Here is a 13837-nt window from a genome sequence, read left to right as displayed (position 1 = left end):
ATCAATAAGGGATCATAGCTTTCACCTGGTCAGTCTATGTCATGGAAAGAGCAGGTGTTTCTAATGTTTTGTACACTCAGTATATATGATGTGTGTAGGATACATGATAAGAGCCCTGGTTTGTGAGTTTTGTCTAAGTGTTGTGGTGTTGTGTCCTTCCAGACCATCGTGGAGCTGACCCAGGAGAGGGACTGTGGACAGTACTCTCCCCAGCCGTTCTGTGCCCAGTCACCCAACGACTCGCCCAGCATGCGCCGCACAGAGAGCCGGCAGCACCTGTCTGTGGAGCTGGCCGACGCCAAGGCCAAGATCAGACGTCTGCGCCAGGAGCTGTAAGTAACCCCGTTGGCCTTTCACTAGCTCTGTACGCACCCCATTTGCCCTTCTGAGTAAGTCTGTAAGTGGTAGATTGCAAACAGTCTGTTGAATCTCTTAATATACCATTGGTTCTCACAAGTTCTATAAGCTTCCTACAGGTATCCTATAAGCACTGTGGGTCTCCCATGTGCTGTCTAGCAGAGTGTCTAAATTTGACACTGCATTCATCTGCTGCTGTCCCACGACTGTCTAGTGATGAAAAAGCAACCAGAACTGTGTGCCCATTGGAGCTGGGAGCCGTGACTCCGCTCTCTGTCGGTCTTTTGAGGAGTATCCCATTCTCCAGTTAATAGAGCACTCTGACCGGAGAGAACAGCAAAAGCAGGACACTAATTGCAGAACTAAAAGTCATTCCATGTCAGGGGTTAAAGAAGAAAACATTTCCTGTAGCCTCTCAATAGGACGCAAGTGGTTCTACATTACTGTTTTGGTGTGATAGTGCTAGACCTTTTTGCAGTGTCATAATTAACTTCCTCTTCAGAGGCCATTAACCTTGGCAGAGACAAAGGCCAGTGGTCAGTTTATCAAAGGGAGGGGTTGTTATGAGAAGCTTTCTCTGTTTTAGGGGGAAGTGTTTTAGAATGCACAAACTAAGCTGCTGACTCTGTGGATTCTCTTCATCAAGTCCATCATGAGATTGAAATGGTTTGTCCATTAACGCTGTCGGCATTCGAAACGGTTCTGAGGTATCTGGCTTTTTACGATGATCATAATTCCAGAAGATATCAGTGAAGCTGCAAGTGCTGTACCCAACAACAAAACAATCTAAATGCACTGGGCTTGTCTGATGCTTTAAGCACACTGTTTGATGAAATAATTAGGACAAATGACTCAAGGGAGCCAGACCTCAAGATAACCAGAAGAAAAAAACGGTGTTAGATCCTCCCGGTGCTGCTGACCTTCGCAGATTCTGCCGTTACACTGAAGTTGCTGGTGATAGGCTACACCAGGGGTCGGCAACCTTTTTCATGTGGCATGCCAATTTACAATTGATCTTACCATTTCTTTCGATCTGCGTGCCAGTTATGATTTTCATATGCACAATTTCGTGGAACAGTTTAATTTCAATTATAATAACGTCTTCGTATCTCCAAATCATTGTCATGTGGTTAATCTAAATTCTATCTAAATGAAAATTATTCTAATCTAAAAGTTACTTCTATTGGCATATAGGTAAAAATAGCCTACATGAAGCCAACAAATAAAAATCAGAGCATGACATTTCGGTGGTTGTCGAAAGGGAGAGAGCTGGAAAGATTTTTTAAACACATTGAGGAACTATTGTCATACTCAAAACAGACTTTGTTTACTTGCTGTTTGAGGTGAAGAAAAACATACTCTGAGAAGCTCCACAGCTGAATAGCCTAGTGGTGGTGAGTTAAGACAGTCAGAAATACTATCAGACATCCCCACATTGGCGCAGTTATACATTTGGCCTACTTCTATGCGTGTTTAGGTGTGCGTCCTTACTCAACATAGACAGGAGAGCTCCAAACAAAATACAATTAATACATTGACAAAACTCGTATAATGGAATGATATAAACCAAAACTTGTTTCTCACAAGTGTGGCATAGGTTGTAAGCCTTGCAGACAACGTGTCCACTCCGACAATGACAACAGTAAACGACTGTAATAGTAATATAATGAATGCATTAACAGAAATTACTGTAACCAAACAAACATTGTATATTAGAAATGATGGGGATTAACGGTAAATGTACTAATGTATGTAATGGGGAATTGATAGGTACTAAGGACAGACAATTCACACAATGAAATTATCAAACAATGAATGTGCACAAATTGGAGGAGAGAGCGCATTCAAAAGATAGATGCGCCTTGTGCATCTTAGCCACACTCCCCTTCTTCTTAGAATGTGTGATCCCCGCGGCCTCCAATGGATTAGTCCACAGACAGGCGCCAAACAGACAGGTGTCTCATGTGCCATGATTTTTTAAAAATATATTTGCGACCGCTCTACTAAATCTCAGTCGACCAACAGCCTTTTGACCAAACAATCGACCAGTTGACTAAATGGGGTCAGTCCTAGAAGCTGCAGACTGCTTCTCTGCAGGAGTGCATATACTGTAGTCTCGTGTGGCCATAAATAACCACATACTGCTCCAGTCACCCAGGCCAGTCCTGATGCCGACTCAGATGTCTGGGGATTTGGCCCAGATCAGATGATTCCATGCTGGGGCATTATAGACATTCTTTATGGGTCTTTGATATAAGAGCACTAAATTCCACTTATTTTTCTCCGATTTCTGGTCATTGTTCACTCTGGAGCACCAACACTAGAGGAAAGGGGATCGTTCTCTGTTAAAGGCACGCTATGGAACCCAATAAATAGAGATTCACTGTGTTCTACTGTCTTTACTGATTGCCTGGGAAGGAACTCCTGAGGGCACACTAAAGTGTAAATATCTTTAGAAAATATGCTTTTTACTTAAGTACGAAACCTGGTGTTAAGAGGAATGCAGGAATAGATTGTGTAGAAATAGATTATGAAATAGCCCCTAAAGACCCAATCTCCAGTATGGTGCATTGTCTAATGTGAATGGTAGACTGTAAAATGTGGGTAGACCATGGTGCCACGGTTGTTAGTGACTCCGAGCTGCTGCAGGCTCAGTGCTGTCACCCACACAGGTTCACAGTGGATGAGCAGCTTTGTGTTGAGCCTAGTCTGTCATCTACTCTCTTTAGTAGGGTTCAAATGAAACTGGGGAAAAAACGGAAAGATGTTGAAAAGTTGTTTTACAGCTGAGGCGTGGCTGAATTTCTGATGACATGATCTATTGTGGGATGAGATTAAAGGACTCCAGACACACAAGGTACACACTGGGAGTGTGTGTGTGTGTGTGCGTGTGTGTGTGTGTGTGTGTGTGTGTGTGCATACCCTGTGCTCACCAAAAGCAGCTGTAGCAACAGCTGCAGAACGTGAGTTTTATTCCACGCTCAAAGCTAGCTGCTCCAGCCTCTGATTTCAACATACACATCATAGGAAGTGTGGAACAGAACAGCGATAAGAATTCCCACCGGCAAATAGCAGACCCAGTAGAGATCACTAATCTGGCAGGCCATCATCAAGTATATTCAATGGACCAGGGAGACTGGAAAGCATCTCAACTGATTTGAGGAATGCACAGTCCTCTTCAAAGCTCTGTGGCGCATTCTTCATTCCTCACCGACCGGCAGCCTGCAGGACTGGCCTCCCTCAGCCTCAGAAAGCCCCAACCTACTCCCAAGCCGTGTCAGTGTCACATCTAAACAAACAGCAGGAGGCCATTCAAATTGCATTTAAGTTGCATTGCCTGTCTATAGCGCAAACCCATTAACAGAAGAACATGATATTGTGAGTTGAGATCTATTTGCTGCTCATGCTGGGTTGAGGGGGTCTGAAGTCAGACAGGGGGAAGAAAGGAATATATTGGCATGTTACTCACTTAACCAGATATTATATGGATTTGCAAGATTACAAAGAGCTGTTGGAACAAAAGCAAGGCAGCTCTACAGTTAGATATTTGCATGTCATAGGGGAGTTGTTTGTGGTCATTTGTAGGTTGCCTTTGTGGTCCAACTTGTACATTTTCAGTTGAACTATGTTTGTTGTCCTAAGGAAAGAGTTACTCTGTCACAGTTGAGGTTATAAAATAACACAGGAAAGTCAGTGTTTTCCCTACTCAAGATCAATGATTTGCCTCGGAGGGAAAATGTATACTGGATGTTTTTTTCAAGTACAAACTAGGTCAATGTTTTCATGTGATCGAAAAGACAGAAAACATTCTCGCACACTATCACTTCCTGTTACCCATATATGGATATCTCAATTGTTAATTGAACATTAAAATGAATTATCCTCATTTGATATACACTACCGTTCAAAAGTTTCGAAAGAAAAGCAATTTTTTGTCCATTTAAAATAACATCAAATTGATCGGAAATACAGTGTAGACATTGTTAATGTTGTAAATGGCTATTGTAGCTGGAAACGGCTGATAAAAAATAAATAAAATGGAATATCTCCATAGGTGTACAGAGGCCCATTATCAGCAACCATCAGTCCTGTGTTCCAATGGCACGTTGTGTTTGCTAATCCAAGTTTATCATTTTAAAAGGCTAATTGATCATTAGAAAACCCTTTTGCAATTATGTTAGCACAGCTGAAAACGGTTTCGCTGATTTAAAGAAGCAATAAAACTGGCCTTCTTGAGACTAGTTGAGTATCTGGAGCATCAGCAATTGTGGGTTCGATTACAGGCTCAAAATGGCCAGAAACAAATAACTTTCTTCTGAAACTCGTTAGTCTATTCTTGTTCTGAGAAATGAAGGCCATCATCAAACTGTCACTAACCAGAATAGAAAGAGGAGTGGGAGGCCCCGGTGCACAACTGAGCAAGAGGACAAATACATTAGTGTCTAGTTTGAGAAACAGACACCTCACAGGTCCTCAACTGGCAGCTTCATTAAATAGTACCAGCAAAACACCAGTCTCAACGTCAACAGTGAAGAGGCGACTCCGGGATGCTGACCTTTTAGGCAGAGTTGCAAAGAAAAAGCAATTTCTCAGACTGCCCATCTTAATTTTTTATTTTTATTGGCCAGTCTGAGATATGGCTTTTGCTTTGCAACTCTGCCTAGAAGGTCAGCATCCCGGAGTCGCCTCTTCACTGTTGACGTTGAGACTGGTGTTTTGCTGGTACTATTTAATGAAGCTGCCAGTTGAGGACCTGTGAGGTGTCTGTTTCTCAAACTAGACACTAATGTATTTGTCCTCTTGCTCAGTTGTGCACCGGGGCCTCCCACTCCTCTTTCTATTCTGGTTAGAGACAGTTTGATGATGGCCTTCATTTCTCAGAACAAGAATAGACTGACGAGTTTCAGAAGAAAGTTATTTGTTTCTGGCCATTTTGAGCCTGTAATCGAACCCACAATTGCTGATGCTCCAGATACTCAACTAGTCTCAAGAAGGCCAGTTTTATTGCTTCTTTAATCAGCACAACAGTTTTCAGCTGTGCTAACATAATTGCAAAAGGGTTTTCTAATGATCAATTAGCCTTTTAAAATGATAAACTTGGATTAGCAAACACAACGTGCCATTGGAACACAGGACTGATGGTTGCTGATAATGAGCCTCTGTACGCCTATGTAGATATTCCATAAAAAATCTGCAGTTTCCAGCTACAAAAGCCATTTACAACATTAACAATGTCTACACTATTTCTGATCAATTTGATGTTATTTTAATGGACAAAAAATTTGCTTTTCTTTAGAAAACAAGGACATTTCTAAGTGACCCTAAACTTTTGAACGGTAGTGTAAGTCTGAAAATCTCTACTATATATAATTTGGTAATTAACCCCATCCCCGGCCCCGGCCCCCAACCCACACACACCCACAAGCAAACAAGCTGACCTGGCCCAGTAAGGAAAGAGGTCCATGGATTCCTATCTGCTGGGTAAACATCTTGGTTTATATTAACCAAGGATGGTTACAGAGCCTAAGTAAAAATTCCAGTTTCTCAAGGCAACTATAGAGAAAACAGAAACAAATATTTGTGTGGGAAAGTTATGGTTTTGTTTGTGAGGAATGATGTTTTTAAAATGCGTACAATGTGAATGTGTTTTACAATGTCTCTCTTTTTTCTCTCTTTCACCCCCCCCCCCCCCGCCCCCTTCTCTCTCTCTCTTTCTCTCTCTCTCTCTCTCTCTCTCTCTCTCTCTTCTCCTCCCCTCTCTCTCTTCTCCCCCCTTCTCTCTCTCTCTCTCTCTCTCTCTCTCTCTCTCTCTCTCTCTCTCTCTCCTCCCCCCTTTCTCTCTCTCAGGGAGGAGAAGAGTGAGCAGCTGCTGGACTGCAGACAGGAACTGGACAACATGGAGACTGAGAATAAGAGGGTTCAGCAAGAGGTGCAGGACAAAACCTACCTACTACAGCACAGAGCCATACAGAACAACTCAATACAGCACAGAGCAATACAGAACAGCAGTATACCACCCTGCATCCCACTGCTGGCTTGCCTCTGAAGCTAAGCAGGGTTGGTCCTGGTCCATCTCTGGATGGGAGACCAGATGCTGCTGGAAGTGGTGTTGGAGGGCCAGTAGGAGGTGCTCCTTCCTCTGGTCTAAATAAATATCTCAATGCCCCAGGGCAGTGATTGGGGACATTTCCCTGTGTATGGTGCCGTCTTTCGGATGGGATGTTAAACGCGTGACCTGACTGTGGTCACTAAATATCCCATGGCACTTGTCGTAAGAGTAGGGGTGTTAACCCCAGTGTCCTGGCTAAATTCCCAATCTGGCCCTCATACCATCATGGCCACCTAATCATCCCTAGCTTCCAATTGGCTCATTCATCCCCCTTTCTCTCCCCTGTAACTCAGCATTGGACAGATGAAACTAGCACAACATATAGACCATCACATTACCGTCCAACCCCAGAGCAGACTGATGCCTCACTAGTGTGCCACAGAATGTCAACACAGCTGAGTAAACAGCAGGAGTCAATTACAGCTGATGTCAGACAGAGCTCCCAAACCACGTCACATCACACGACTTAGCACCAGCATTACGCTACTTAATACACTAGTACACACTATCTATCTGCCTTGGACCAACGTGTCGCTCCTGAACTCCAGCTACACACTTTCACAACATAAACGACACACTAACCGTGCTGCTGAGCTATGCCAGGCATCAGTCCAGCTTTACAAGCCTGCCACACAAAGCTGGCCCAGACCACTAGACAAAAGCTCCACCCATAAGACCTCATGTCACCTGTGGTGTCCTGACTGCCCTCAGAGTTATACAACACATCAAACCATCGCCACCACCTTCTGTTTTAAATTCTTAATCATTAGGTTAATGCCCTTAGCCAATTAGTGGCTGAGCTATCTATAGCTTGGCTAACCCCTTAGATGTAGACAAAGATGTTCTTTTATTTATAGTCTTTGTTGTAAACATAATTTGCAGCGCTAGGGAGTAGGGTCCACCACAACAACATGGCAGAGGTGCTTATTATTGTGTGTGTGGTCATTTCAAATCTCTCTTTCAGAGAAGATGACTGACTCATGACACTATTGACTAAGAGGAGCTTCAGCCTGTCTCTGTGTATGACTGTCATGTGTGTCTACCTATATGGTGTCTACCGATACAGTCCACGGTGTCTACCGATACAGTCCACGGTGTCTACCGACACAGTCCACGGTGTCTACCCCTATGTGTGTTTGTTTACCAATATGAATTATGCCTGGTGCAATGCATGTATATATAGTGGGAGTCTGTGTGAAACAAAAATCGTATATGTGTGTGACACTGACATTAAGTGTTTTGTTTGTCCCCTCCAGAGCCTGCAATTGTTGTCGGACGCGCGTTCTGCCAGGGCCTATCGTGACGAGCTGGACGCTCTGAGGGAGAAGGCCGTCAGAGTGGACAAGCTGGAGAGTGAAGTGGGACGGTACAAGGAGAGGCTCTACGACATTGAGTTCTATAAAGCTAGAGTAGAGGTACGCCAAAACAGAGAAATAGCACCCAACAAGCTTGGAGTGTCAATGAAGCATTCATTGGGTGTAACATAAATGTATTGACTTGTTGTCCCAATGTTGGTTGAATGCGTGGTAGTGGGGATGGTAGTAGTGATATGGCTGTGGTTGACGTGTGCGTGATATCTGCTGGGCCCTACAGGAGCTGAAGGAGGACAATCAGGTTCTGCTGGAGACCAAGGCCATGCTGGAGGACCAGCTGGTAGGAACCAGGGCTCGCTCTGACAAACTCCACGAGCTGGAGAAGGAGAGCCTGCAGCTCAAATCCAAGATCCACGACATGGAAATGGTGAGGGACAGAGGAAAAGTTAGTGTGTTTTATGTGTGGGATTAGGGTTAGGGAATCAAACAGACATGGTGGTATGACTGATTTTGCACTCTCTTTTTATGGAACCATCTTGTAGGTCATCTCTGAAGAATGCCCATACTATACTGTAGGGCTTACCATTTGTGGAGTCGTCTGACAGTATGTTATGTGTATGTTGTCTGTCTGTGTGTTCTTTAGGACCGGGACATGGACAGGAAGCGTATTGAGGAGCTTCTAGAGGAGAACCTGGTCCTGGAGATGGCCCAGAAACAGAGCATGGACGAGTCTCTCCACCTAGGGTGGGAACTACAGCAGCTCTCCATGACCCCTGACCTGACAGAGGGTGAGCAGCCTGGAGCAGCAGCCCTCAGCACTGGGGCTCTGGCTCCAACCCCGGCCCTGGCTTTGGTCCTTCATACACAGACAACAGATTGGACTGGGTTTATTTACACATGACTAACTCCTGTAATTAATATTCAATGACTCCAAGTCCCAGATTAGCACCGGCCTGGATTTGGAACAATGTTAATGGGGTTAACTGGTTTTGGATCAGGATAAACCCTGTTGTTTCCTCAGTAACTACAGTTAGGGATATTCTATACTTCCTCATCCGTTGGGGGGACTTCCTACCACTATAACAGAACCTGTAGCATCTGCATACAGTATGTTGTTGTGTGCCTAACATAGGGTTGGTTTCATTGTGCAGTGCCTCAGAAGTCCCTGGGCCACGAGGTAAATGAGCTGACGTCCAGCCGGCTGCTGAAGCTGGAGAAGGAGAACCAGACCCTGCTGAAGACTGTGGAGGAGCTGAGGGGCTCTGCCAGCAAAGACGCCCCCGCACGTCTCCTCAAGGCCGACAAGGAGAACCAGAGGCTCACCCAGAGGGTCAGAGCAGCTTTTATACTTGTATAGAATATATACTGAAGTCCACTCACTTGCTTCCTGAACATTTCCCCTTCTCTAGCCCACCCAACACTGGCTCCTTATGTATCAACAACATAACAATGGCTGCTTGCTCTTTACCCCTACTGTAGCATCTTGGTCCAGCCCCCTATATTTCACCCCAGGACTTGGCTTTCAGGCCTCTTAGCTCCATGACACCAGAGGGAGTAGAAAGAACAGAGTAAATCTTGAAGACCATTTCCTATTCTCTCTCAGCCTTGACGCTTGAAGGCCCCTCCGTAAGCTAACTCTCTGCTATTTTCAGACACTTAAGCCTTCTCTGTGCTCTCCGCATAGAATGCATGAAATGTGCCTTTCTCACACAAAGACTGAATTAGGCAGCACCACTGGATCGGTCATTATAAGAGCCCATTTTTAAAGTGAATTGTACATTAACAGCCGTTTAACTTGCTGCCTGTAGACAGGCAATAAGTAGGCAGTTTTGAGTTAAGCTGCTTTGACAGAATTAGGTGCTTGTGGGATAGCTCTGATATGATTAGTAATAATCAGCCTGCCTTTTGAAGAGTTTACCCTGCAAGTGTGGTGTGTGTGTGTGTGTGTGTGTGTATACAGGACGCTTGTAGTTGCTGTTGGTGCTGCAGCGTTAGTGCGTTATGTATTGAGCAGGAGAGGCAGAGGGAGAGAATAGAGGATGAAACAGCCACAGTGAAAGGCTTTTATTTGTAGATAATTCAGCCCCCTGCCGTTTGTAGAGGGTTTGAGTGAAGTGAGTGGTAATTAGCTAGTGCAGTCAGACAACAGAGAATGGAACCAATGTTCATCAACTCTGTGGCCTTGTGGTTAGTGTCTGCCCTGAGATTGGAAGGTTGGGAGTTCGATTCCCGCCCGAGTCATACCAAAGACTATAAAAAATGGGACCTGATGCATCTCTGCTTGGCACTCAGCATTAAGGAGATGGATTGGGGGTAAGGCCCTGCAATAGACTAGCATCCTATCCAGGGTGTGTACTTGTACATCAAGCTGCCTCACGCTACAGAAACAGGAGATAGACTCCTGCTCCTATGAGCCGTTCTGGCTCGCACAAACCAAGGCTTGTGCAAGATTCATCAGAAGGGCTTTATATGGACCTGCCTACGAGTCCCTTTAATAAAGGGCATGTGTTACAACACTGCCACTGTGATTAGATAAATATAAATAACATAATCAGCATCAATTCAGTTTTATTTTTGCAAATTAAAATTCAAAAACAGGCTCTTCAATTTAAAAGTGATCGAATCACAATAGAATGGTGCCCAACTGTGATGGGTAAAGGTGTGGTAGACCTGCCTGTACTGCACACTCGGATTGTGTCTGTGATCTAAGTGACTGGGTGCCATGGTAACAGTGTGTGTCCTGTGTGTGCCTGCAGTTGGAGCAGCTGGAGAGTGCGCTGAACACAGACAGGGAGAGTCTGCACAGTGCAGAGAGCCTCGGCACCGATCTGATGAAGGAGAAGTCTCTGCTGGAGAAAACCCTGGAGACACTGAGGGAGAACTCGGAGAGACAGGTACTCACACAGACACACAGTTACGCCTACAGTCGCACACAGCCACGCACGTCTATGCTCTAAATACAAAACAGACATTTTTAGGTGGATCGAGGGACTGGATTTGTTTTGATCTGGTCTGGTTCCAAGAGTCTCCAAACGACATTACTAGCTACTTATTGTGTATCGGGATGGAGTTTTCTTAGGAGAGAGCAGTCTTTGTGCTCTCATTCTCCCAACTAGTTGGAGAGCTCTGTGTGGCTTGGGGGGTAATGAAAAGCAGACCGAATCTAATGAGGTCACGGACACAGGGTGTTTAGATTGATGATGTTTACAGTGAGAAGACATGGACACAAGCCAGATCTCTGTTGAACCTACAGTACACCACAGCGTTGAGAACTAGGGCCAGGAGTTTTTCCTGACCACTCGACCTGACTAGGAAGAATTCAGGACCCTAGGTATAGTCTTCTTAGAGCACAGAGTTTTTCATGGACGAGTTTACCATATTCAGGAAAAACTCAGGGCTCTTTTCATATTAACCCCAAACTGAAACATGACTTGAGTTGATCTACCGTACCGCCACTCTGACGTCCTCTATGTCGTGTCCCAGGTGAAAGGCCTGGAGCAGGAGAACGAGCACCTGACCCAGACCGTCTCGTCGCTGAGGCAACGCTCCCAGGTGGGCCCTGAGGCGCGGGTCAAAGACGTGGAGAAGGAGAACCGCGTGCTACACGAGTCCATCCGGGAGACTAGCTCCAAACTCAACAAGCTGGAGTTTGAGCGTAAGCAGCTGCGTAAGGACCTGGCGGTGTACAAGGAGAAGGGCGAGAGGGCGGAGGAGCTGGAGGTGGAGGCGCAGCGGCTGGAGAGGGAGAACGAGGCCCTGCAGAAACGAGTAGCCAGTCTGGGCATCGCCTGTGACAAGGTCTGCCTCTGCATGCATTGGTGGCTGTATAGTTCACTTCTAGTTGTCTGTGTTCCTGCTGTCTATCTTGTGCCAATGGAGTCACATATTCCTTACTTTGTTGTGCAACTCCCATCATATACAGTAGATTGGACTTTGAATGAGAATAAGTTATTTATTGATACATTTTCCCATATTCTCCCAAATCATCAGGTGGCGTCTCTGGAGAAGGAGAACGCAGAGCTGGAGGCTGAGGGCCGTCGTCTGAAGAAGAACGTGGAAGGCCTGCGGAGCACCTCCTTCCAGCTGGAGGCCCTGGAGAAGGAGAACGCCCAGCTTGACGAGGAGAACCTGAAGCTCCGCAGGGCTGCCGAGGCGCTCCGCTCGGCCGGGAACAAGGCGGCTCAGCTGGAACTTGAGAACCGTGAGCTGGAGAGCGAGAGGAGCCAACTGAAGAGGAGCCTGGAGCTGCTCAAAGCCTCCTCCAGGAAGACGGAGAGGCTGGAGGTGAGCTACCAGGGCCTGGACACGGAGAACCAGCGGCTGCAGAAATCCCTAGAGAACAGCAGCCGCAAGATCCAGCAGCTAGAGGGGGAGCTGCAGGACGTGGAGCAGGAGAACCAGAGCCTGCAGAGGAGCCTGGAGGAACTGAAGATCTCCAGCAAACGTCTGGAGCAGCTGGAGCAGGAGAATAAGACTCTGGAGCAGGAGAGCTCTCAGCTGGAGAAGGACAAGAAGCAGCTGGAGAAGGAGAACAAGAGGCTGAGACAGCAGGCAGAGATCAGGGACTCCAAGATGGACGAGGACAACCTGAGGATCAGCCACCTGGAGAAGGAGAACCGCTCGCTGGGCAAGGAGATGACCTCCTTCAAGGACTCCTGCAACCGCCTCAAAGACCTGGAGAAGGAGAACAAGGAGCTGGTCAAACAGGCCACCATCGATAAGAAGACCCTGGTCACTCTGCGAGAGGTAATGATGTAGCTACTAACTTAGAGAGGCATGTTGTAATGTTAGGAGATGTATTGTAATGGTAATGCATTGGGTGAATGCCCATAGGTCTTCAAATGTGCATTTAGATGATCGATAAAGTTCTGTTATAGTCATTGCACCTGCATTATGCAAGAAGTAATAGAACCAGAGCACTATGTCAACACTTTTTCTCAAACTTGGAACTCCACTGTGCTCCATAAGATTATATTATTCATTAATAAAGGATTGAGCTGTAGGGATTATAAATGTAGAGTGACTCTGGGTTGGCGTTTGATGTTCCAGGAACTGGTGAGTGAGAAACTGCGGAATCAGCAGATGAACAATGACCTGGAGAAACTGACCCACGAGCTGGAGAAGATAGGCCTCAACAAGGAGAGGCTGCTGCAGGCCGAGCAGAGCTCTGACAATGACAGGTAACACACACACACACACACACCAATCAAGGTTCATAGTAGGCACTCTGCCATCAATATAGTGTCAAGACTTGAATTCTTTCCAGGAAAGATCCTTGGTCTTTAATGATTGTGAATGTCCCTTATCTGCAGGTACAAGCTGCTGGAGTTCAAGCTAGAGTCCACTCTCAAGTCTTCTCTGGAGATCAAGGAGGAGAAGATAGCTGCCTTGGAGGCTAGACTGCAGGAGTCCTCCAACCTCAACCAACAACTGCGCCAGGAGCTCAAAACTGTGAGTTCCCAAACAATACAGTACAGCAGCCCAGAGGACCAAAACTTTATCCTGGAGATTCTGTGTTATGTTATTTAACACATGACTCAGAGAAATGCTGAAATGCTTGTCAGAGGCCATTTATTATTTATTCATTGTGTTATTTATTTATGAGGTACCAGGAGTCTGGAAAACACAGATAATAGTCTCCGATGCACGTTGTTCAACTCGAAAACTACAACCCTTGCCGCTGGGGTGCCAGAACAGAGAACAATGTTAGCATAGGTATATTTTTGGAAGGTTTTGGGGGATGGAGGTTTAACCCTTTTACCTTTGACCTTTCCAGGTGAAGAAGAACTATGAGGCCCTGCGACAGAGGGAGGAGGAGGAGGAGAGGATGGTGCAGAGCTCGCCCCCCAGAGGAGGGGACAGGGAGGACTCTCAGGCCGTCAACAAGTGGGAGAAGGAGAGCCACGAGACCACCCGGGAACTGCTCAAGGTCAAAGACCGCCTCATCGAGGTGGAGAGGAATGTGAGTACACTCCATCTAATCAACAACTCAAAACAGCCGTCTTAGATACAGCATGTGACAGTGATGTCACTGTGAAGGGTCTCTACATATAATTAA

The 13837-nt window shown here is 45.9% G+C and overlaps 1 protein-coding gene across 1 annotated transcript in view; it reads left to right on the top strand.

Annotated features, from left to right (window-relative positions):
- LOC311111004 (girdin-like) overlaps positions 1–13837 on the top strand; it is a 78447-nt gene that overhangs the window by 45494 nt on the left and 19116 nt on the right. The window contains exons 8-19 of the mRNA XM_084153686.1: positions 163–332; positions 6205–6286; positions 7723–7881; positions 8060–8206; positions 8423–8567; positions 8931–9109; positions 10536–10673; positions 11263–11577; positions 11770–12525; positions 12829–12959; positions 13092–13230; positions 13556–13741. Coding sequence (XP_084009812.1) covers positions 163–332; positions 6205–6286; positions 7723–7881; positions 8060–8206; positions 8423–8567; positions 8931–9109; positions 10536–10673; positions 11263–11577; positions 11770–12525; positions 12829–12959; positions 13092–13230; positions 13556–13741 — 2547 coding nt within the window. The remainder of the gene's footprint in view (positions 1–162; positions 333–6204; positions 6287–7722; positions 7882–8059; positions 8207–8422; positions 8568–8930; positions 9110–10535; positions 10674–11262; positions 11578–11769; positions 12526–12828; positions 12960–13091; positions 13231–13555; positions 13742–13837) is intronic.

Source organism: Coregonus lavaretus (genome assembly GCF_964263955.1).
Source record: "Coregonus lavaretus genome assembly, chromosome: 36".
NCBI classification, from domain to species: Eukaryota; Metazoa; Chordata; class Actinopteri; order Salmoniformes; family Salmonidae; genus Coregonus; species Coregonus lavaretus.
Note: the sequence above shows the minus strand (reverse complement) of the source record. Positions and strands in the feature narration are given on the sequence as shown.